At 55.3% G+C, this 24,314-nt stretch overlaps 1 protein-coding gene across 9 annotated transcripts; it reads left to right on the top strand.

Moving 5' to 3' along the window:
- Nucleotides 1-1,686: 1,686 nt before the first annotated feature.
- UBXN11 (UBX domain protein 11) lies at nt 1,687-24,306 on the top strand. 9 transcript variants are annotated; one of them, XM_032610171.1, is made up of 16 exons: nt 1,687-2,186; nt 6,342-6,447; nt 7,194-7,222; nt 7,797-7,895; nt 10,331-10,431; nt 10,879-10,933; nt 11,400-11,476; nt 13,361-13,469; nt 17,371-17,439; nt 20,649-20,863; nt 21,165-21,242; nt 22,200-22,317; nt 22,442-22,545; nt 23,804-23,853; nt 23,928-24,068; nt 24,149-24,306. In XM_032610171.1, the coding sequence occupies exons 2-16, from the start codon at nt 6,377-6,379 to the stop codon at nt 24,303-24,305; spliced, it is 1,473 nt and encodes a 490-aa protein (XP_032466062.1). In that variant the 5' UTR covers nt 1,687-2,186; nt 6,342-6,376; the 3' UTR covers nt 24,306. The 9 variants fall into 9 exon arrangements, 8 of the variants coding, with proteins under 8 accessions (XP_032466062.1, XP_032466055.1, XP_032466069.1 ...); XM_032610164.1 differs by having other exon boundaries at nt 1,687-2,413; XM_032610178.1 differs by lacking the exon at nt 17,371-17,439 and having other exon boundaries at nt 1,687-2,413.
- The last annotated feature ends 8 nt before the right edge of the window (nt 24,307-24,314 follow it).

Here is a 24,314-nt window from a genome sequence, read left to right as displayed (position 1 = left end):
CAGCAAGAGAAGTCACTGCAATGAGAAGCCCATGCACCGCAACGAAGAGTAGCCCCCGTTCGCCGCAACTAGAGAAAGCCCGTGCTCAGCAATGAAGACCCAACGCAGCCTCCCCCCCCCGCAAAAAAAATATATATAATAATAAACTGCCCGCCAGGTTAGAGGGCTCCCACCTCCCTCACAGGAACGAGATATTTGCTGAATGTCTGCCTACTGCAGAGTCTCAGGCCATGCTTCCGGCCCTGGGTAGGAGGGAGGTATGTTGTAAACTCTGATGCTTGGGTAAATGCCAGTTCACTCCCCAGTCTTGCTGAGGTGGGAGGCAGCGGGCACACCAGGACCCATGAGGCCAGAGCCCCCTGCCTCCCATTGCTGTTGGTCCTTGCTTATCTTTAAGAGCAGAAGGAACATGAGCAAGGTGACAGTAAAAGGTTGCTAGTCCCCTGACTGTGGCTCCAACCCCCCAAAACACTTGGCCCCAGCATGACCTCGAACTTTCTCATCTATCTCAAGCCTCTGAGAACTTTCTGGGAGCAGCTTAGTGGCAAGAGAGCTCTCCCACCTCCAACTTCCAGTCACACTTTCCACCTGAACCCTTCCCTTGGCCGTGGACCTGTACCACCTGCACCTTGGCTTACCTTTGCCTGCCTGTTTTACTAAAGTGGGAGCTTCTGGAAAGAGCACAGATTCTGGAGGCAGACAGTTCTGGGTTTGAATCCACTTTTCTGCTTTCTACCTGCATAGTCTTGAGTAAGTGACTTTACTTCTCTGAGCTTCAGTTTTCTCATCTGTAAAGCTCATAATTTTGGCATCTGGCACTTGCAAGACACTCATTAATTGGTAGCTTCCTTCAGTCTTCAATTGGTGTGTAAAGAATGCCTCAAGGAGCCTGCCCTCCCCTAAATGCAGTAGACGAGAAGGTCAAATGGAAAATATTAGTAAGTGCAGTTTGAGACACACAGAGAAAGGGCTTTGGTGGTTAAGCCAAGGCATAAGGAAGTGGGTGCCAGAAATCATAGACTCCCAGATCACAGCTGGAAGACTGAGATGATAATGCTAGTTAAAAGCAGGAAATGTTTTGAAAACTTATTCTGTATGGGTGTTGTGACAGGTACTCTTGTATGCATTATCTCATTTAATTCTCATGGCAACTCTGTGGGGATGGGTATTATCCCCATTTTACAGAAGAAATTAAGGTGAGGAACTTGCCCAAGGACACACAAGTCAGGATCCACGACTCCAGAGGCTTAGCTAAGTCCATGCTCTTAACTAAACTGTCTCTAGTTTTTTGGTTTTTTGTTGTTTTCGGTACGCGGGCCTCTCACTGTTGTGGCCTCTCCCGTTGCGGCGCAGAGGCTCCGAACGCACAGGCTCAGCGGCCATGGCTCACGGGCCCAGCCGCTCCACGGCATGTGGGATCTTCCCGGACCGGGGCACGAACCCGTGTCCCCGGCATCGGCAGGCGGACTCTCAACCGCTGCGCCACCAGGGAAGCCCTCTCTAGTTGCTTTAATCCAACACCTTTTTTTTTTTCATGTGAGGCTCAGGAGGGGAAGTGTTTCACCCAAAATCACACAAAGTGTCTTATCCAAAGGCAGGGGGAGTCTCACCCAAATTTTCACACAAAGGAAACAGAATATGAGCGTCCCTTCAGGGCGCCGTTTGGTCAAGAAGTTAGCAGAGAAATTCAGATTTAAGAAACATTTATTAAGTACTTGCATCATTTCCATTCATGCTTAAAAGAACTGCCCCCTTAGTACTGTACCGATCAGATGAAAAAACAGGCTCAGAGGGATAAATGTAATTTCTCCCAAAATCAATCTAGCAAAACAGTGGCATTGTCGGGATTACACGTGCAGGTCCAGAAGCTTCCAGCAGCTTCGTGAATCTTATCCCAGGTTCTCCGCTTTCTGTGCCTTGGGTTGACATGAACGGGCCCTCCATTTCTCCAGTCCCCGAGTCCGCTCAGAGCGGTGGATTCTGGGATTTGCAGTATCCAGCGATGAATTGAGACTCCGTGGGCCAATAGAATTCGAGTACAGACGGCTGTACCCGCCTCCGCTGCCTGCTGGTTGCTCAGGGACACCCCTCGAATTAGCCAATGAGAAGCGCACGGATCCTGGTCGCCTGGGAAACCGTGTAACAACAAGATGGCGGCGCCGCGGGCGGCTCTGCATCCCTGCGTGGTGAGTCACGGCCCTAGACCTTTCTGCCCATGGAGCCACACACACACACAGGCTGGGGCCCTCACCCCGAGAACCTCGAGGACACGCGAGACCCGCGGCCCGGCTCCCCCAGAAGACCCCCCCGCGCCCTGGCAGCAGATTCGGGCCCCCGCCTACCATGGCTACGCGTGGAGGAAGGGAGGCGGTGACGCGGCTCCTAGGGCGGGACTGGTGGTAGAAGTCACGTGGTGAGCGCTTCCAGCTGGGGATTTAGGGGTTGAAGGTGTACAGCCTGCTGGCCCTTGTCGGCGCTGGCGAGCGCTGGGACCTGTGGGGGGATAAATTTGACTCCCAAAGATGTAGAGGCATAAGACAGAACTTTCCTCTCAAAACTTGAGTCTTAAGAGGCAGACAGCCTAACCTTTAGCCGCCTCCGGCTTGAGGGGGAAGACAGAGTCCTCCCAGGAGGACCCCAAAGTGAAGGGAGTAGACGTGGCTTTGTCCTCAGGGTCCTCGGTCTGAGGCAGGAGACACAGCCCTGCGCTCAGGAGTCCCCAGGCTGATAGGAAGATACAATCGTCGTCCTCACGGGTCTCCTATAATCCATGGGAAAATGGATCTGAAGACAGTGTGTTGGATTGGCCTGGAGAGACTGGAATGGGGAAGTCAGTTTGGGGCCATTGTGACAGCCCCAAATAAGGGCAGTGAGAGTCCCACTAGGATGGCCAACAGTGGTCATGGAGAGGAGGAGCTATGTGTGAGAGACTTGCAGAGTTTAACCTGCAGGATTTGGTAACTGATGGGATTAAGAGGGAAAGAAGGAGGGAAAATTTTTGTGTTTGGATGATGGGGTCCCATTAAGAAGGGGGAAGTGGGAGGAGCTTATTTTGAGGGAAGATGTTGGTTTTGGTTTGGAGACCAGGTCCTTTTCTTTCCTGTGATAGCTTTATTGAGATAAAATTCACATACTATATACTTCACCCCTTTAAAATGTAAATTTCAATTGTTTTTAGTATATTCATAGAGTTGCCCAGCCCTCACCACAATCAGTTTTAGAACATTTTCATCAGCCCAAAAGGAAACCTTATACCCTTTAGCAGTCCACCCACACCCTCCCCGTCTCCCTTTAGCACCTCCTACCCTAGGCAACCACTAACCTACTTTGTCTCTATGGATTTGCCCATTCTGGACATTTTATATAAATGGAGTCATAACAATTGGTGGTCTTTTGTGACTGACTTCTTTCCCTTGGCATAATGTTTTCAAGGTCCATTCACATTGTAGTATGTATTTCATTCCTTTTTTGTTGCCAAATAATATTCCATTGTAAGGGTATACCACATTTGTTTATCCATTCACTGGTTGATGAACATTTGGGTTGTTTCCATTTTTTGGCTATTATGAGTAATGCTGCTTATGAACAGATATACAGATTTTTGTGTGGATGTAAGTTTTCGTTTCTCTTGGGTATATAACTAGGCATGGAGGCCATAAGATAACTCTGTTTAACCTTTAGAGGTACTGCTAGACTGTTTTCCACAGCAGCAGCACCATTTTACATTCCAACAAAGGTTCCAGTTTCCCCTCTTCCTTGCCAATGCTTATTAATTTCTGTCTTTTTGACCAGTTTCTTTTGAGGGGTCATTATGGTGATGAGAATTTGGAGAAAGGAGGGATAATCAGGTCTGGTGGGAGTTCATGCAGGGTTGTTTTTGCTACTAAAGGCACAGTGCCTGGGGCTTTTTAGTGTGATGAAAATGTTCCAAAACTGATTGTGATGGTGGTTTCATAACTCTGAATTTATGAATATACTAAGAACCAGTGAATTGTGTACTTTTAAAAGAGTTAAGTGTGTGAATTATACTTCAATAAAGCTGTTTTTTTTTTAAAAAAAGGTCACATGCTATTTGATTCCATTTATATAACATTCTTGAAGTAAGAAAATTATAGAGATGGGAAACAGAGTAGTGGTTGCCAGGGGTTAGGAACAGTGGTGAGGAAGAGGATGAGTGTGATGTTAAAGGAGTAGCACAAGGGAGATCTTTGTGGTGATGGAATAGTTCTGTACATATCGTTTTTTAATATAAATTTATTTATTTTTGGCTGCGTTGGGTCTTTGTTGCTGTGTGCAGGCTTTCTCTAGTTGCGGCGCGTGGGCTTCTCATTGCCGTGGCTTCTCTTTGTTGTGGAGCATGGGCTCTAGGCACGCAGGCTTCAGTAGTTGTGGCACGTGGGCTCAGTAGTTGTGGCTCACGGGCTCCAGAGCACAGGCTCAGTAGTTGTGGCGCATGGGCTTATTTGCTTCACAGCATGTGGGATCTTCCCAGACCAGGGCTTGAACCTGTGTCGCCTGCATTAGCAGGCAGATTCTTAACCACTGCACCACCAGGGAAGTCCTCTGTACATATATTGATTGCAGTGGTGGTTACACAGAGTCTATACAGGGGATGAAATGGCATAGAATGACACATACAGATTATACAATGTCAATTTCCTGATTTTGATACTGTGTACAATAGTCATGTAAAATGTGACTGTTGGGGAAAACTGTGAAGGATACACCAGACCTCTCTACTATTGTCCTAATTACCTGTGAATCTATAATAATTTTAAAGTAAAAAGTTAAAATATAACTAAATAAAAGCAAAAAAAAAAAAAAAAAAAGAAAAAGAAAAGGAGTTAGCCAGCCAAGGGAAGGGTGTGGGTAGGAGTAGGGAGACCATTTTGGGGGATCGGGTTCCAGGCCTGAGGAGCCATGTGTGCAAAGAAAGCCCTGGTGCATTTCAGGGCTGACAGTTCAGAGTGGCTCAAGTGGAGGGTGGGATGCGGGGGGACCGTGGGTGATGATGGGTGAGGTCCAGAGACACAGGCAGCGACCAGATCATCCATGTTAAGGAATTTTGATTTTTTTTTCTGTGGGTGAGAAGGAGCCACTGGGAGTATTGAGCAGGGAAGTGACATGTCAGCTTTGGGTTTAAGAAGATTCCTCTGGCAGTGTGTGGAGACTGGTGAAGGGAGCCACAGGGGCCGTCACACTTGGCCACACATACCCTGAGGATGCCCGGACAAGACGGCAGGAACCAGGCAGGCTGGGGGCAGGTTTGGGAGGCTGGATGCCGGATGATGGAGATCAGGAAACTCTGGACCTTGTCCTTGGAGGGCACCTCTGAGAAAGGGGTGGGGCATGAGTCCCAAACTCCAGAATTAAGACCAAGGGAGCTGCCTCCTGGTGATGCAGGTCCCCTTGCTGGGCAGATTCAGGGGCTGGTGGAGGCCAGGGCCACACATCTCCAAAGTGGAACAGAAGACTTGATTCAGGCCCTGATGGAGGTCGTTTGATTCTTCGATTTCTAGACATTAGCCATGTGATATTTAATTCACTGAGTAGAGTAGTGACCGTTAACTGCATCCCTGATGTTCATTCATCTTTCCAGAAGGAAGAGGAAAGGAAGGGAAATCAGCATTTATGAGGGCCTTCTATGTGCCAATAACAGCAGCAGCCACAATTCACATTTTTGAGTAATTCCTTTGAGCGTTTCACTGGGCTAGGTGCTTTATGTGTGTTACCCCTACCTGGCTGGTACTATTACCATCCCCACTTCACGCTAAAGGAAACTGAGGCACAGGCTATACTGGAATGGCAGAACCTATCCAGGGTCTGGGCTCTTGACCTCCCTGCCATGCAGGTGGTGTCTTGGTAGAATCCTGCCTTGGGGTTGCCCCTCTCTGGCTCTGAGAAGTTGGAGGTGGCCCCTGGTTCTGGTAGGAGGGAAGGGGACGCCTGGGCGTGGTGACCAGCTCCTTGGTAGATAGACAGAAGCCCCAGGCCTGCTGGGTAGTCTTGTGCCAGGGCTTGAAGTCTGGGGAAGTCCCAGGCTTCCGGCCCACCTCTGCACCCCATCCTACCCCCATCGCCCTTTCCCAAGCACTGCTAGGTCAGAGACCTCCAAGAGCAGAGCAGAGAGCTGGATATCCAGCGGAGCAGTGGACATCAAGCATAGGGATCCCGAGGCCAGGCCGCTTCCAGAAACTTCTGCAGAGGCAGTAGGAAGAAGTGAGGGGTGCCACTCCCTGGACAGTGCTCCCTCCTGGGAAAAGTAGCCAGGGCAGAGGAAGTTTCAGGCCGCTCCCTGGTCCTGAGTGACTGTCCCCAAGGGCTGACTTCTTTCTTCTCAGGGAGTTCCTGACAGCTAGAGACTAGAAGTAGAATTATGAGCTCACCTTTGGCCTCCCTTGGCAAGACCCGGCGAGTGCCTCTGCATTCGGAGCCTGTGAATCAGGGGTAAGGAGTTGGCCTCGTGGGATCTTTGTGTCCATGCCCCTGCCTCCTCCCGGCCCCTCCCGTGGACTAGGAGATTGACTCCTAGTGTCCTGAGGAAAATGATAAGAAGTTATGTATCTCTCTCTGATCACCTTATCTTTCTCGAACCTTCTTCTGGGAGGCTCTCCATGTGTCTGAGCACACACTGGGCTGTGCCATTTAGTGGGGTGGCTCGGCATCCATCTGTTTATTCATTGGTCATGAATTAGTTCTTCAAACACTGATGGCCCACCTGTTCCAGGCCCGACCACGTGCTGGGCTCTCAGTGAAGAGAATCCTGTTTGTTCATCTATCAGTTTCATCTTTTCAAAGCATTTTTTACCTCTCTCCTTGCTCTTCTGAAGCCCACTTTGAGTCATTTGCATCATGGCCAAGGAAGTCCAGAGAGGTTAAGTGACAGGCCTGGGGTCCTGCAGCCATTTCAGGGCAGAGCTGGGGCTGGGCTCCTGGGCTTGGGGACTCTTGTAATCTTTTCTCCAAGGCTCTGCCCTTCAGCTCTTCACCATCCTTCTTTGTTGGGAGGAGTCGGACACCCTGAAGCCTGCCCCTTGGCTCACCCCTGGGCCGGGATGGGATTTGGGGGTGGATGTCCTCAGGAGACACTTTCTTTAGGATTGATGGGGGACCTGGTGCCAGAGCCTCCCCCGAAGGCAATCCAGGGGGTCCTAACTTGTCTGTCTTCCTTCTTCTTCCTGCCCCATTCCCAGGAGGCGAGGGATAAAAATGTACGGAAATGGTAAGTGTGGGCTCTGCCCTCGTGTCCTCCTTATGTCCTTGCAGTTGGGCGGATGGAGAGAAAGAGCGTGATGAACTCCCGTCAGCCAGAGTGGCTGGCCAACTGCAGTGCTGTCTGCAGCTCTCGGATTTGGACACCCCACACCCTTAGTGGAGATGTCATCACTAATATTTGAACCCCTCCACTCACCGTGGGGTGGGCCATGAGGGGGGCAGACCCCAGCCCTCCTTCTCCGACAGCCACCTGCAGCCCGTTACAGCCTTTTCTCCCTGAAGCCCAGTCCTCATGTTGCTGCCCTGCCTCCCGCAGGCTCAGACCTTTGCATCCCAGCCCTCCTTTAGCCCCCACCGCGGTGCCGGCATTGGCCACCCAGGTCCCCCCAGGGAGCCAGGTTGGGAGAACTCCAAGAAGAGGCCTGTTCTGGTTGGATCCTTGCTCTCCAGCGTCCCAAGTTTTCTATCCTCATATGCTGGGGGGACAGAGAACAGGCCACTTCATCTTGACCAGGGCCCAGGGCCCCCGTTTCGCCTGGGCTTCAGCCCCAGAGCAGTGACCTGGGCATCCCTGTCTGCAGAAGATGAGGTGGACATGCTGAATGACGCGCACGGCTCAGAAGAAAGGATCTCTGTTCCTTCCTGCCATGGTGGCATAGGTGCCCCTGTGACTAGGCAAGGTGAGTGCAGAGGCCCGAAGGGGTCTGTGTCCCTGGCAGCAGGAGAGGCCCCGGGGAAAGGGAGGCCCTGAGAGGCATGGCACCTTCTCCCACCTGCTGGGTCAGAGGCAGCTGCTTCTACTCCTGGCTGACTGTGGCCCTGGGCCTGCACCCCAGACCTGTTCAGAGCCTGGCTTGGCGTGAAGCCACACACAGGTCCGGCAGTTAGCTCAGGAGGTCTGGCAAAGCCCCAGGGCGGGCTGTGGCTGGCACCTCTGGAGTACACCTGGCTGGAATCCCCATCAAGAGTGATGTCAGTGGCTCTAGGATTCAGGGTCCAAGAGGAATGAAGGGCCTGAGGGGGAAGCTCAGCCTCCGGGCATCTACTTCCTGCTTCCGCAGGGCTCTGGACAAGGCCAAAGTCCCCTAGACAGTCCCCCTAGCCAGACCCACACCATCCGCAAAGGGCTGTGGCAACACTGCAATCGTGGAGGTGCCCAAAGTAGGATGGGGCTCACTGGGGCGGCTTCCCAGAGGAGGTAGGACTGAGCAGTCCTGGGCACAGGGGACTCATGGTCTGGCAGGGTGAGCTGTGTGGTGCACTGGGCAGGGGCAGGGTCTGAGCTGGGAGTCTGGGGGAGCTGGGGATGAGGTGAGAGTTTTCCACTAGCTGTGATATCTTGGGTAAGCAGCTTCCTGTCTCTCTGTCTCCGTTTCTGTCTCTCGGTCTCTGATCCTCCACCGAATGCCCCCTCTCCTGTACAGGTAGGGAGGGGTTGAGGTGGAAAAGGAGACCGGAAGAGCCTGGCCCCACAGCCATTCGGTCACAAAGCCAGGATCTCCATCACCCCAGGGGGGATGCTTTCAACAGCAACCACAGAAACTGGCTGTTCCCCAGGTCTCTCTGCCTCTCCCCTGCCACCACCCCTCAGCCCACTCTCAGCCAGGGGCTGCCCTTGCCAAGCTCACAGTCAAGGGCTTGCCTGTCCTGTCTCACTTCTCTGCAGGGAAACATTCTACACAGTTCCCTGATCCCTCTTCTCAGGACACCCCGGGCTCTTGGCTTCCATAACACAGCCTCCCTGCCATCCTCCTGCCTCCTAGGCTCTCCCCTCTCGGCTCCCTGCCAGCTCCAGCTTTTCCATGTGATGTTCCTCCTGCCTGGGGTCTCCTCTCTCTCTCCACTCTGCCTCAAACACGTGCTGTCATCCATGTGCTGACAGTTGCCAAATGTCTATATATCAGTTAAGAAGCTTTTGACTAAAGTCAGCGAAAACCCTGATTCAACCAAGGAACATCAGGGGGCTTTATTATCCCACATACCAAGAAGTCCTAGGGAGACAACAGCTCAAAGACATTGTCAGAAGTTCAGGTTTCTCCAGCTTTGCACTGAACCATCCTTGGGCCTGTCAGCTCCGCATGGTCACGTGGTTACAGCAATACTTCCGGCTTCACACAGAGAGAGACAACATCCAGGGGAAGAAGGGGGCCTGTTTCTTCCCATGTGTCTCTCTTGTTTTCTTTCACAAATGTTTTAGCTTGAAAATTTGTCAGCAAACAGCAAAGTTGAAATAATAGTACAGCAAACACTCATACGTCCTCAGCCTAGGTTCAACAGTTAGTGACATCTTGCCATATTTGCTTTCTATCCATATACACATATGTTATGAACACAAATGTATTTTTTGGATGAGCCATTTAGAAATCAGTTGCAGATATCATGACATTTCAGCTCTAAATACTTCCCTTTGCATCTTCTAGGAGTAAGGAAGTACATAACCACGATGCTGTGATCTCACCTAAGAATATGAACAATCCAGTAACTCTCTCTAACATCCCAGTGTTCCAAAATATCTCTCATAGCTTCCCCCCCCGCCCCCCCCCCCGATTTAGGTTCTAATTGAGGGTCATGCACTGCATTTGATGGTTATACTTCTTTAGAGCAGAATCCCTGCCTCTTTAAAAAAATGACACTTTTTGAAGCGTCCGGGCTACTTGTCCCGCAGGATGTCCCCCATAGTGATTTGTCCGGTGCTGTTTAACTTGCTCCTCTATCCACCGTATTTCCTGTGAATTAGGGGCGAGATTAGAGGAGTGATTCAACTGAGAGTGAACATTTTCTTTTTTAATATTTATTGGAGTGTAGTTGTTCTAAGGGTGAACAACTTTTTGACAGCGTTTCAAGGTGATGGAACCCGTATATTGTACCACTCCCTCATATATACATCTTCGGTGCATTACAGAATCTCTGTGCCTCAGTTTCCCAAAACAGTTCATTTCCTCAGAAGAGCTGGCATATGAAGAGTGTGTAGAACCATCCCCATTATCTTGGTGGCGGCAGTTGTTACCACCCTTATTTCCGCTGCTGGGGAGCCCGCTACCTCTCCCCTCCCCTGGACCCCCATACCTCAGCCTCAGCTCAAGGCTCAGGCTCTAGGACTTTGTCTGGTTGGCAGTCCCTGTGTACCACGACTCGGAGTTGATGGCCACCATGGCGAGGAAAGTGCGGGATCTGGAGCGGCAGGTGAAGGCCCAGGCGGATGAGATGCTCTCCAAGGTGGGGCCCCAGCGGGGAGAGGGCCAGGGTCTGGTCTGAGGGGTGGAAGGGCCTGGGCTGGGGAGGCCAGTGAGGCTACTATTGCAATAGACCATGGTGGATGGGTTCTAGAACCATCTCCTTGACCAAACCGCCCAACTTGAGGGCCAGGTCTGGCCCGGGACTGACCTGGGTCCCTGTGACCTGAGCAGAGAGGCTAGGGGTCTTCTCCACATCTGAGCAAGGCCCGTAGACCTCAGATTGGGTGGCAGCAGTGGCTGCTGAGTGCTGGGCACTTGGGGGTGCCCACCCCCTGCCCCCACCTCAGTGGGACCACAAGGGCCATCTGAGCACCGGAGCAGTGCCAGAGCGGGGCAGGGGCTTTAAGCCGGGTCTTCCCATCTGGAAGGGGCTCCCTTGGGCTCTGGGAACCACCAGGTCTGCTCCCCTCCTGTCTCGTTGCTGCAGGATCAGAAGATACGGGCCTTGGAGGAGCTGGTGGAGACCCTCCAGGAGCACCAGGGTAAGAGGCCCTCTGTGGGCTGGTCAGCCCCCCTTTGTACCCCCTGGGCCAGCGACCTCTGGGTATCAGGGCTCCGAGAGCATCAAGCTGAGTCCTGTGGTGGAGTCTGGGCAATGGAGCCCAGAGAGGAGCAGTGACACCCAGGGCGGTGCCCTTCTGTGTGGGACTGAGTCCCCCGAGCGCAGCCCTAGCCCAGCCCTGAGCACAGGGCCTGCCAGCCAAAGCCTGGAGGAAAGGCAGCCCCGTCAGGAGCCTCGCTTGGTGGGCTGGCAGCCTCCCGAGAGTCAGGGCGTCCCCTCTCAAGGTCAGGGCGAGAGGCCACGAGGTGCTTCTCCGGGGATCCCTCGAGTTCTCGTGGAGCAGCTTCTCCAGATGACCCTCAGGCCAAAGCTCTTGTCATGGCCAGAAGTGGCCTGGCAGCCTCCGTGCGGCGGGCACAGGAACCCCTGCCCGTCTTTTCCTGAAGGCACGGTGACCCTGCAGCGGCAGGAGGAGCTGGAGACCACATGCGCGCAGCTGCAGCGGCAGGTCGGGGAGATGGAGGTGAGGGAGGTGCCGGCCCAGGGCTGTCTGCCCCCAGGGACTGGGTCAGAGCCCACCTCTCTGGGGTCTCCTCACTGCACATCCCACACAGGGGCCCGGGGCACCCCCCATCCCATTTCAGGCTTGGGCTAGCCATTCCCCCTTCCTCAGTGTCGGCTTGAACTACTCTCCCCTCCAGCCACGGGGACCTGCCTCTGCTTCTTTGACCACATCAAGCTCTTTCCCACCTCAGGACCTTGGTCCGTGTTGTTCCTTCCACCTGAAATTTTTTTCTACCTTCCCCTGGCGAGTTTTCATTGATCCTCAGTCTCAAGTCAAGGTGGGAGACCTTTCCCAGGGGACCCCCTTCACCTGTGACCAGGGCAGGTTCTCCACTCTCTCTTCCTCTGGGGACCGTGGACCCCATGAGGGAACGAGGGAGGGAGCACTTTTCTCCTGCTCGTTGCTGCGCGCCCAGGACCTGGTAGGGGCCTGGCCGTGCGTGTTTACTGCGTTGATCATGGCCATTCCCCGCCTCTGGACGTGGCATCTCACTCACCCAGTGTCACCTTTGTTGCCATCGTTCACACAGCAAGGCTTGAGCTGGAGGGACCCCAGGCTCAAGGGAGGGTCCTAGGCATGCATACATCGTCAGGGCCCCCCACTGCCTCACCGGCCCCACCAGAAGCTCCTTCTGGGGTTCTAACCTCTCCCTCTCCACACCGAGTTGCTTTCCAAAGCCCCAACCTAATTTAAGACCACAGACGCAAACCCCCAAGCAGCAGCTGCAGCTGAGGGCCCTTCCCACCCAGGCCTGTGCATACCCCGGGGCTGTGGGTAAACAGCTGCTCCCTGAGCCCGTGGGGCTTCTCTGAGCAGCTGCCACAGGAGTCAGGACTGCCCCCTCAGGGCAGAGGGCATTGGGGCTCCCACGTTCACGTTGTTCACACGTTTATTGCTTCGTTAATTTAGCAAACTCAGACAAAGTATCTCCTGTGTGCCCAGCACCCTGCCAGGCACTGGGATGCAGAGAGGGTCCCTGCCCTCATGGCACTGACAGTCTAGAGGGGACACACATAAACAAGTACACAGGAAGAGACACAAGTACGGAGTCTGGTGAAATATTTAAAAGGGTAACACATTAGAGACTAGCTGGGACATGGGCCACTCCCCGCCTTGGGAGGTGGGAGCAGGGAGGCATGACTGTTTGGGCCAAGTTCATTTTGAGGTGCCTGTTGGACATCTAAGTGTAGATGGCTAGAAATTTGAAACTGAAAAAGAAGAACATATGTTGCAAGAGATGATGGCAGAAGTGTGCCCGCTGGGTTAGGCAGCAGGCAGGTTGCGGATGGCTGCTTGTTAGCAGTTGCAGTCAGTTGTGGAGATGGAAGCCGGGCTGGAGTGGGTTGAGGGAAGGAGTGAAGGTGAGGAAGCAGCAACAGGAAGCATAGACAACTCGGAAGTTTTCCTGTGGTAAAGGCGCTGGGCGGCCAGCCCTAGAGAGGCCACATGTGGGACATGTGGGGGGACATGTCCTCTCAGACCTGCAGAGCAGGTGTCCCTTCCTCTCCTCCCCCTCGGGCCAGACCCACATGGCTCCCCGCCGCCATAATGGCTGACTTACGCGAGTTCCTACTTGTGCCAGGCCCTGTGCTAAGGACATTATGTGAATTACCTTAGTGAGTCCTCACAAGCTTCATTTTACAAGGAGAAGCCTGAGGCTCTGGGAGGTGAGGTGGCTTCCCAAGGCCACAGCCAGGAAGTGGCCAAGACCCCCGGCCCATCGCCCCATCCAGTGGGCTGGGAGCGGAGGCCTGAGGCTGGGGGCTGGGCTGATGCCGCCTTTTCCCCTGGAAGGGGCTGAGCTGACAGTGCCCCCGACATCTCCCTCTTCTCTCCCCACAGCGGTTCCTCGGTGACTACGGCCTGCAGTGGGTGGGTGAGCCCATGCATGAGGAGGACTCGGAGGATGGCGAGAGGGACTGGATGACAGCCAAGAAGTTCTGGAAGCCAGGTAAAGTCGGGGTCCACCCCGGGCCCTCCTGCAAAGGGAATTCCCCTACAGCTCCCGATGGCCCACAGCTGTCCAGAGGCCAGCTCATTCATGCCCCTTCTCCCAGCACAAGGTGCCCCAAGGCCTCCCACAGCTTGCCACTGACACAGGAGCAGGAGGGAAAGGCTTCAGCCTCCATCCCTGACCACCTAACCCTGGACTCTGCTTGCTCATCTTTCTAAGGCTCCAGGGACCCAGGGATACAAAACGTAACAAGACCTCATTTGTCTCAGGCACCATAGTTTACAAAATGTCACCCATTTAAAAGCTGTGGCCTTTAGAAGCAATCCCCCTGCTTTGGAAGCTGGCCCTCAGGCCAGGGGCTTGGTCCCCTCTGTGGACTCCCTTTCCAGGTTCATTTGTAGCAAACTATTGAAATCTACCTGCATCTCTGGGCCTCCACCACGTTTTATTTTTAACTCAACTGCTAATATCCCGAGGGATGCACTCCAGAGATTTGGGGCCATAGAACTGGCTACTTCCTTTATATATATACTTTTTTTTTTTTTTTTGGCTGCATTGGGTCTTCGTTGCTGTGTGCGGGCTTTCTCTAGTTGTGTTGTGGCGAGCAGGGGCTACTCTTCGATGTGGTGCGTGGGCTTCTGATTGTGGTGGCTTCTCTTGTTGCGGAGCACGGGCTCGGTGGCGGGCGGGCTTCAGTAGTGGCTCGCGGGCTCAGTAGTTGTGGCTCGCAGATTTTAGAGCGCAGGCTCAGTTGTGGCACATGGGCTTAGTTGCTCCGCGGCACGTGAGATCTTCCCAGGCCGGGGATCGAACCCGTGTCCTCTGCATTGGCAGGCAGATTCTTAACCACTGCGCCACCAGGGAAGTCCCAGAACTGGCCACTTCTGAAAGCTGGGTCCATTCTCTTCAAAGAATGGAGGTCATTGCCTGGAAGGTAGTTCTCCAGGCTCTGTTGGTCACAGCTGGGTCCTCATCACCACCGCCTAACCCAGGTGTGACTTGGGTACTCGAGTTCCGTTCTCTGAGCCTTCAGTTCCTCATCAGTAGATGGGTGTGTATTCTTTCCCATTTACTACGAGTCAGTGGGTTGGACACAACACCTAGCACTGACCTCGCATGTCATCAGCCCCACAAATGGGAACTCTCATTGTTTTCCACGGTCAGAAGGCAGTGGCAGTCTCATGAGAACATGAGCTTGGCTCCCAGGGGACTGTTTGGAAGACAACTGTACTTTCTTAATTTCATAAGTTTCCTGCTGGGTAAAAACCCAGACTGAAAACATGAGAGTCCCACCTGCTGCACATTGGCTAGATCCCCCTAAATCTCAGGGGAAAACCCCCTCACCCTTGTTTCAAAAACATCACTTCCCATTTGCACCATATTTGCCCCTTTTAAAGCATTTTCACAAATGGCCTTGGCACAGGCCGGGGGTTATTCCATTTTACAGATGGGGAAACTGAGGCACTGAAGCAGTCTTTTGAGTGAAGGGGGCAGGACTTAAGGCTGGGAGCCCCCTGGGAGACGGCTACAGTCATCCAGGCCAAAGATGAGATGACGCCCAGCATAAGGGTGATACTGGTGGGGCTGGTGAGAAGGGGCAGAGCAGAGAGATTTAGGAGGGGCATCCATGGCCTTGGCAATTGCGCGAACATTAGGGAGGGGTGGGAGGAACCTGGGGTGACCCTGGGGAGCACGGCTGTCGGGGAAGATGTCCCGTTTAGGACACGGCAAAGCTGGGGAGCTGTATGGCAGCTGGGCCATGCCAGGGGCTGAACCCTGGGCTGAGTGCTACGGGACGTTCTCCCTGGGTGAGAGGCGAGACCCTGGTAGGCAACAGCCAGAAGCTGCAAGGATGTCCCTTCCTGGGGTCCAGGGCCAGAGGCCTGCCGGCACTACGGACACACACACGCACGCACGCACGCACTCACACACACACACACACACTGCCCCTGTGTGGTGAGCTGGGCTCAGGCCTCATGTGGCCTTGCTGACTAGTTGGAGGGCAGACTTCCTTCTGGCCAGTGGGGCCCTTCCTGCTTCTTTGGGGAAGGGGTGAGACCAGACAGCTGGTTTCTGGACCTGGTTCTGTGGATTCCACCCTCTCCTCCCAAAAAGAGAGCAGCCCCCAACTGCTCTGTGTTGTTTTTTTTTGCTCAGAGTATGGCTGTTCTCAAGCCACTTGTTCTAAAGCCTGGCCACAAGTTCCTGATTTGTGTCTTTTTCTTCTTTTGCCTTTTGATTCTTCAACATGGAGCGGGCTCAGTTTAGCTCTTCTGACAGATGAACAACATGTTTTTCATTTCTAGCAGCTTTTCCTCCTGGGACTGCCCACCCCCCTTTCCTGGCTTTTTCCCTTCCTCTCCCTATGGCCTTGTCCCCATGTGCCAACCTGCCCCTGCCCCAAGGGCCCTTGGGTCCATGAAGCCAGCCTCTGGCTGACCCTGATGCTCTGGCTTGTTTCTCTGGATCTCCCTCTGTTGGGTACCACTCCCCACAGGCCCTGGGGCAGCAGGCCAGTGGATTGGTGAGCTGGGGCATCTGTATTAGGCAGACTGGGGCTGATTCAAACATTCTAGAGCCTGGGACTCTTAGGGAGGAGGGTCAGTTGGGCCCATGAAGGGGTTCAGGGGAGAGGAAGCCTTGCAAGGGCTTGGCCTCAGGCCAGATCATTCACCCCTTCCCACCAGTATGTTGAGTAGCAAACAGGATGCGGTGCCAGGTGCTTCAGGGTATGCGGAGACATGAAAGGGACAGTTCCGGCTCTGGTCCTACCACCTTCGGGTCAGGTGTTGAGCCTCAGGGCTGAGAGCTCCAGCCAACTCTGAGCTCCCCCCACCCTTCACCTCTGAGCTCCTCACCGCCCCCCCCATCAAGTCCCTGCCCTCTCTCTACATCTCCCCTTCCCACTCCCAGCGCCCACCTCCCCAACCCTTTTCCCCAAGCCCAGGCTCTGGCATCTGTGTGGGAGCCTCTTCCCTCCCCTGCTCAGGAAGCCAGCCTGACTCCTCCATGGGCTGTCCCTGGGCTGCCCTTGGGCCCCTGGAACTGGCCTGGCCTAGACCCCAGGCAGGCTGGACTCCTGCCACCCACCCTCCCACTAGCTCAGTCCTGTGCTGTGTCCCCCAAGTGCCTTGCCCCCTTTTCTCCCCTCCTGTGAAGCTCAGCTCAAACCCCACCTGCTCTAGCACATGTGCGTGGAGTGCCTGTTCGGAGCCAGGCGCTGTGCCGCCCTGCAGCTGCCCCGGGCGCGTAGTTAGGGGCTCTGCGTTGCAGTGAAAGCCTTAAAGGCTCTGGCTGAAGAGGGGGGGCCTGGGTCAGATCGTACCCTGTGTGGGGAACCTGCCTCACCTCTGAGTCCACATCCTCATCTGTGAGGTGAGGAAATGGTACGATTGACCCCTAGGCCCTGAACTGAGAGCACTGAATACCACAGTGTGGAGTACGTGGAGTGTTCTCTCAGGCGGACATGCGGTCAGTGAATGATGACCATGTCCATCTACTGCCCCGCCCCTGCTGTGCTCCAGAGTGCCAGCACAGGGCTCGACCCGAAGGCCAGGGCACGTGCACAGGCAGGTGATTCGCAGGCATTGCCTGGTTGCCCTTGGCTTGGATGGTCAGAGCCCGCCGGGACGATCCTCTGTACAGGATGAGGTGGGGAAAAGCAGCGCGATGATCAAAGCGAGGGCCAGAGAAGTCAGCTCCTGCCGAGTCACAGGCAGAAGTCAGCTCCTGCCGAGTCACAAGGCCCCCCTTGGTCACCCTGGCGGTGACCAGACTCTCGGAGCCCGTTTTCTCCCCGCCGGCTCCTCTGAAGAGCAGAGTGAATGTAGGTGAAGTCCCCAGAGCAGGGCCCGGCGTGCAGGTGGGTGGAAATAGCGGGTCTGTTTCCTTTCAACAGCCTTCGCCTGCGGTGCTGGGACGGGCCTGCTGGCGCACGTCGGACACTGCCGGGATTTCACAGCAGCAGGTTGTCCTCCCGGTGAGGGTGCGAGGGGCCAGCCCAGGGCAGGCTCACCACTCAGCTGCGCTAGGGGCAGGGTCTGGCCCTCCTCTGGGCCCTGCGACCCCACAGTGGCACTTAACACATGCAACTGTCACTCTTTGTCACCCTGTCTCCTTCATTCAAGTATGAGCCTGAGGAGGGCAGGACTCTGGGCGTGGGCGTGGCCATGCTGCTCAGAGCCTGGCAGGGCACGGGCGCTGCGGACGTACTTGCTGGATGGCGGGGTGGTGGGGTGGAGGGACGGATCCAGTGCGTCTTGGGCACCCACTGTGGGCCAGGCCCAGGGCTGGCTGCTCTTGCCTGTGTTCAAGGAGTGACCGGTGTAGCTGGAAAGACCAATAAGCAAACAAAATGACAGCAGCCTGTGATGAGGGCCAGGAGTGGGCCCAAGGGCTCCAGAAACCCAGGAGGAACAGAGGCCCAGGCTCAGGGGCAGGGGCTCCGGGCAAGGCTTCTCCACGGAGGTGGTGAGAGGGCACCTGAGCCCTGTGATGGTCAAGAGGGTGGGGTGTTAGTGACAACAACAGCTCTGTCTGCCAGGCACTTCCTGTGAGCCTCACAGCAACCCTGTAAAGTGGGGCTGTTATTATCTTCATTTTATAGAAGAGGAAGCTGAGGCCCAGAGATGTTGGCCCATGTGCCCAGGGTCACACAGCTTGGAAGTGGTAGCCCGGGCTGTACGGCTTCAGAGTGTGAGTGGGGGAGCTTGTTGAGGGCAGGCTGGGGAGCCAGGGCTCTGAGGGTCTTGGGAGTTGGGCCAAGGAGCTTGATCTCCATGCCTGTTCACTCCCCTTTTAAGTAAAATCATGGGCTCTCAAAAGTTGGATGAGGCCTCAGAGATGATCTCCCTGCACTGTACCCCTCCTTGGAAAGGAGCCCCAGTGAGCAGTATCTGAAGAGCCAACACTGAGAGGCAAGCCTGCGTGGTCACTGAGGACAGAGGCTTAGAGTCACCTGGGCCCTGCAAGCTGCGTGACCCGGGGCATGTCACCTTACAAGGCCCAGTTTCCTCATCTGTAAAATGGGAGAAGGAAGACCTGCCTCTTGATGCTTGGCATAGTAAACGCTGAGTCATCATCACAGTCAGTTCACCCCTGGATCTTGCGGGCAGGATGAAGATTTCTATTATCTACCCATTCCCTGGAAAAGAAAGCTGCGGCTCAGAGAGGAAATGCCTCACTTGACCTCTGACCTGCCTCATCCCATGTGACGCGGCTGCACGGGGCCAGGCTTCTGTTGAGCACTCCTGGCTGTGAGGTGGCGATGCCAGGCTCTTCCTGCCTTATTCTCGTAGCCCTGGTTTGTCCAGAGCGGCGGTTCCTTCTCCCGGGCCCCTTATGTCACCTCCGTTCTGCTGCATCTGGTACCTGCCAGGCCCACCCTGCTTTCACTTCTCCACCCCCGAGCCCTGGCTGAGAGCCTTCCGGGCTGATTTTCTCCGCCAACTTTTCTTTTCTCTTTCATTGCTTCTTGGCATCCTCCCCTGGGTTTCCACCTGCCCCTTCCCCTATCGACACCTCAGCTCCCTGAAAAAGCCCAGGCCCCAGGAGGCAGCTGGATTAGCAGTCCGTGCGCATCTGAGTCGTCCTGTTGGCCGTGCTGTGTGGCCTGCCTTGGCCAAGTCATGTGACTTTCTAGGCCTCACTTTCCATCTGTAAGAATATAGGGTGGGGGCACATGTTGACAGTGATGAGCTTTTCTGCTGTTATTTTCGGGTTTACCTGGGTGTTCTGAAAGTACTTAGTTAGCTGTTAAAGGAAAATAGTGTCTCGATATTGTTCTGGCTCATACCAGGGATATCCAGGATGTTCTGTGAGTTTTTCTTGGGACTCTCAGGGACTCCAGGGGACCCCAGGAAGAGGGGGGCGCAGGTGCAGCCCCTGCAGCAGTAGGAGATGTAGGGGAGAAGGGAAGGCCAGCTGGGGCCTACCGTTTCAGCAGCCACAAAGGCAACAGGAAACAGGGCCGCCCACATCTGTACTTCCCCGGTACAGCCACTGCACCACTGTGGGGAAAGGAATTGGGTCCCCAGAGTCCTGACCCACATCCTGCCTCAGCCTGGCTGTCCTGGTGAAAAACAGCTTCCAAGAAGGCCCAGAAAGTCACCAGTGTTTTATAGGGTTACACCCTAGTAGATGACTTAGTTCGGGGCAAGATCCCTTCAGGACTGAGAACAAGCTCCTGACCTGTCCCCCAGCAGCACCCCACCTGCCCTGTATCCTTTCTGCTCTGGCATCTGTCTTGGCTGCCTCATCACCCCACCTGCACCCCGTGAACCTTATGAACAGCTCTATGGACAACACATTTGTCAGAAGAGGAGGCCAAATACACGTGCAACCCAAGGTCTCCCATGTCCTGTCCAGCAGGTGTCCCGACCCTCACCTCTCTCTCCTGATGGTGCAGATGGGTGGAAAGAACAGACTCCAGGGTCAATCCCCTCTTCTAACTTGCCAAGTGGCCTGAGGCAAATCATTTTTCATCTCTGTGGCCCTGTTTCCTCATGTGTAAAATGGAGATAAATAACCCCTGCTGCGTGGCCTCTGGGTTGGCCTGAGGTCCATTTGTGCACGGTAGAGCTGGCAACGATAACTAACACAGACAGATGCTTGCTGGAATTCTTACGTGGTCATCTTGGACCCTCACAGCCATCCTGATCCTATCATCGTCACCTTCTAGAAGAGAATGCTGTGGTGCGGAGCGTTAAATGACTTGACCAAAGTCACACAGGTAGAAGTGGAGGAGCTGGAATTTGAGCCCAGACAGCTGGGAACTCTGCACTGTGCCTTTCAGCTGCTAACACAGTGCCTGGCACATCTGATCTGGGATCTGATCCCGCTCTTGCCACTTACTGTGTGTGTCCCTAGGCCAGCCATTAACCTCTAACCCTTAGTTTCCTAATATGGAAAATGGGGATGTTTATAGTCCCTACAGCATAGGGTTGGTATGAAGAAAGAATGGGATAATAGATGTTAAACCCCTAGCACAAAGTAAATGCTCACTAAAAGACAGCTATTATTATTATCTAGTGTTAGCTGTCCTTCCTCCTCCCCAGGTGGTCACTTAAAGAGATGCTAAGGCCCCTGCCCAGCATAGGAAGGGGCTGTGGAAGCCAGGGATCTGGAGCGCACAGCAGCCATGAAGAGAGGCTCATGGGTGTCAATCCTCTTTGCCAGGAGACTCACTGGTACCCCCCGAGGTAGACTTTGACAGGCTGCTGGCTAGCCTGAAGGATCTCAGTGAGCTGGCGGTAGACAGTGACACCCAGCAATCACCAATGCCCAGCAGAGTGCCACACGGTGTCCTTGAGCCCATCCCACTGGAGCTCTACCGGAATGGCATCGTGATGTTCGATGGGCCCTTCCGGCCCTTCCACGATCCCTCCACACAGGTAGGAGTGACAGGGGGGGAGACAGGCCTGTGCACCCTCAAGCCACTGTGGTGGCCCACCCCCTGCTCACCATTAGTTGGAGATGATGGGCCCAGCTCACCCCCAGCACCCAGGCTCATGCAGAACCTCCAGAACCGCCCTCCCCGCCCCAACCATGTCCTGGGACTCTGTTTCCAGAGTCTGATCCAGAGAGTAACTGGCCCCATGATCCCGGGGCCCAGAGCCTGCCATCTAGACAGGAAGCAGCGTGTAGGGCACTGCACAGGTCCAGCCAGGCCTCACCCTACCTCTCCCCCTGCAGCGCTGCCTCCGAGACATATTGGATGGCTTCTTCCCGTCAGAGCTCCAGCGGCTGTACCCTGACGGGGTCCCCTTTAAGGTGATGGGCTCTCCTTAAACCACTCACTCCCAGTGTGGGGATTTTGGAGGGGGTGGGAATGCTTCCTCAGGCATCACCTAGGGGCACTGCCCCACCTCAGAGACCCCAGTCTGATGACCTCCAGAAGGAGGGTGAGCCTGAAACGGGGCTGGGAAGGGAGCGGGAAGGCTGCCGTGGCCATACTTGACGCATCAGCAGTGGGGAAGGCATGTAGCTGAACAGCAGGCAGCGCCCCCTTCTGGCATCCTGAAAGCAGAGCCCTCAGCTGCGTGGCACCACTGCCCCTCCTCCCCAGCATTCAGGACACCTGGACAGCCTGGGGAACGTGAGGAGTCCACGCAAAACTGCCCTGGCTCCCCCCAGAGGCTCCTGGAGCCTCCTCGTTGGGGTGGAAGGTAGTGCCATTGGGGGGCAAACGTTGGGACTAAAGGACTTGAGATGGAGCCGGCCCCCTGCTGTGGGGGCAGTCGGCAGTGAGATGAGGGTGCTGTGATGGGAGCACATGAGGCTGTGTCCCAGAGGGTGGTGCGTTAGTTCCACAGTGAGAGCATGTGAGGGGGTGTGTGCCACCATGGCTTGGAAAATAGCGTGAGTCACGACCAGGGGTGTTTGAGGTAGTTCATGCCAAGCAGGGCTTTGCCCTCTCCTAACATCCTCATCCCTCCCCTCCTGGTCTGCTCCCGAGAGGGACTCTGAAGAGGATGTCAGTACTGTGGCTCCAGCTGGAGTGATGAGGGGAGCTTGCAGGAAGAGCAGGGCTCAGGTGGGTGGGAGCAGCATGAACTGCAGCTCCCCTGCTCTTTCCCAGGGCCTCGGTTTCCTCATCTGTAAAATGGGGATTGCATCAGACCATCCCTTGGGCCTATTCCTGGGGCCTCTGTTTGGGCAAGTGGGGGTGGGCATGGAGCTCAGGGCTGAAGAGATGTGCCAGCCGCTGTTTCCCTTCCTTCTTGACAGGTGAGTGACCTGCGCAATCAGGTCTACCCAGAGAATGGGCTGGACCCGTTCCCAGGCGAGGGCCGAGTGGTAGGCTGGCAGAGGATTCGAAAGCCCTTGGACAGGATGGAGCACCCAGGTGAGCTCGGCCCTGAGGCTGAGCCAGGTGGTGGGGGCACTGTGCAGGACAAGCTCCAGGTAGCCTCCTCCACCATCACACACAGTCTCTGCCCCGGCCAAGGCTCCCAATGCCCTCTCTGCAGGCTCCAGGATGATCGCCGAGAAGTTTCTGAACAGGCTGCCCAAATTAGTGATCCGACAAGGCGAGGTGATTGACATTCGAGGCCCCATCCGGGACACCCTGAAGGTGAGGCCAGCCCTGGCTCCCCCAGCCTTATTGGCGGGGGAGGGGGGCGGGGGGGGCGGCTTTACCATCAACCCTGGCCCAGCCTACTGGAGCAGCGGCTTACCTGGAGGCTCAGGCTTGAGGGCCCCTGAGGATGGCCTGGATGGAGAGATGAGTTCCTCAGAGCTGTTCCCCTGTCTCCTGGAAACGATGGAGCTGGTGAGCTCTCAGGACTGTCTCCTGGTCTCTCTGAGCTGGGACCAGAGAGCAGCTGGCCAACGCAGGAGTGTGTGGCTGTAAGAGTGGGAAAGTCAGGGGAGTCTAGGTTGGGGGTGAGCCCAAGTTCAGGCCACCCTCTTGAGGTCCAGACCAAAATACACCTTCCTGGCCTTCACAGGACTCATCATCCTCTCTCCTTACTATCCTGCTACTCCTCCCTCGTCTCCACCTGTGAAAGATACCAAACCCCTTTCCCAGGACTCTGCCTTCACCACACGTGGCCAAGTCCCGTCAGATCTGTCTATCCCCAGAACTGCTCCCGAATCCATCTCTTCTCTCCATTCCCCCCGCCCACCATCCTAGCCTAGGCTCCAGAGTGTCTCCCAGACAACTGCAGTGGCCCCTCACTGGCCTCCCACTTCCACTCCCGCCCTGCCAGCCATCCTCCCCCAGCAGCCTCTGTGCTCTCTTAAAAATGCAAATTGGATCTTGGCTCTTCCCTGTTGAAACCCTTCAGTGGTTCTTAGGTAAGGCCTGTCATTCCTTTCTGGTCCTCTTCCCACCTCTAACCTTTTCTTTTTTCCAGTCCAACCTGATTCCCAGCTTCAGCCACATGAATGCTGACACTTTCTCAAATACATCACCTCTTCTCAGAAGTCTTCCCTGACCTATGCTCTCTGGAATATCCTTGCCCCCCATCCCATTTCTAAGGACTCCTCTTCATCCTTCAGTCACATCTCGGGTGTCATTTCCCCAGGGAAGCCTTCCCTGACCCATGCTAGGTTAGGCACCCAGCCTGGTCTCTGTGTGGGGTTCTGTCTCCCCCACTAGAATGAGGGAAGGGAACGATGGGGCTACCTCCCAAAGCTTCCCTTCTGTTTCCTCTCCTTGGGCCCCCATTTACACAGAATACCCCCTCCCGCTTTGGCTCACTGGTCTCATCCATCCCTGGTCAGGAGAAGTCCCCTGTAGGGGTTGGGGGGAGAGTGTGACTGGCAGGGCCCAGGGCTCTGTCCACTCCATCGATGCCTCCCAGAACTGCTGCCCATTGCGTGTACAGATCCAGGAGATCGTGGTGGAGACGCCTGCCTTGGCTGCTGAGCGTGAGAGGTGAGGGCAGAGTGGAGAGGTGAGGACCCTGGGACTGGGCTACCAGGGGGTATTGACGGCCTCTGGGCCCGCAGGAGCCAGGAGTCTCCGGAGTCACCCGTGCCCGCGCTCTCCACGCTGCGCATCAAGTCTGAGAATGGCGAGCAGGCCTTCCTGCTGCTGATGCGGCCGGAGGACACAGTCGGTGATGTGCGCACCCTGCTTGCACAGGCCAGGTGGGCGCGGGGCTCAGCTGGCGGCCGCAGCGGGGCTCTGGCCCCACGACCCGGCCTGATTCGTTCTTCCCTGTCCCCAGGGCCGTGGAGGCCACCACCTTCGAGATCTTCAGTACGTTCCCGCCCACAGTCTACCACAATGACGCTCTCACGCTGCAGGCCGTGGGCCTGGTGCCCAACGCCACGCTGCTGCTTCGGGCGCGCCGGGCTCCGCTGCCCGCCCCCGGCCCCGAATAAAGCACCCAC

The sequence above is a fragment of the Phocoena sinus genome, chromosome 1 (assembly GCF_008692025.1).
Source record: "Phocoena sinus isolate mPhoSin1 chromosome 1, mPhoSin1.pri, whole genome shotgun sequence".
In the NCBI taxonomy this organism is placed as follows: Eukaryota; Metazoa; Chordata; class Mammalia; order Artiodactyla; family Phocoenidae; genus Phocoena; species Phocoena sinus.
The sequence above is the reverse complement of the archived record's forward strand: the minus strand, read 5'-3'. Positions and strand labels throughout refer to the sequence as shown.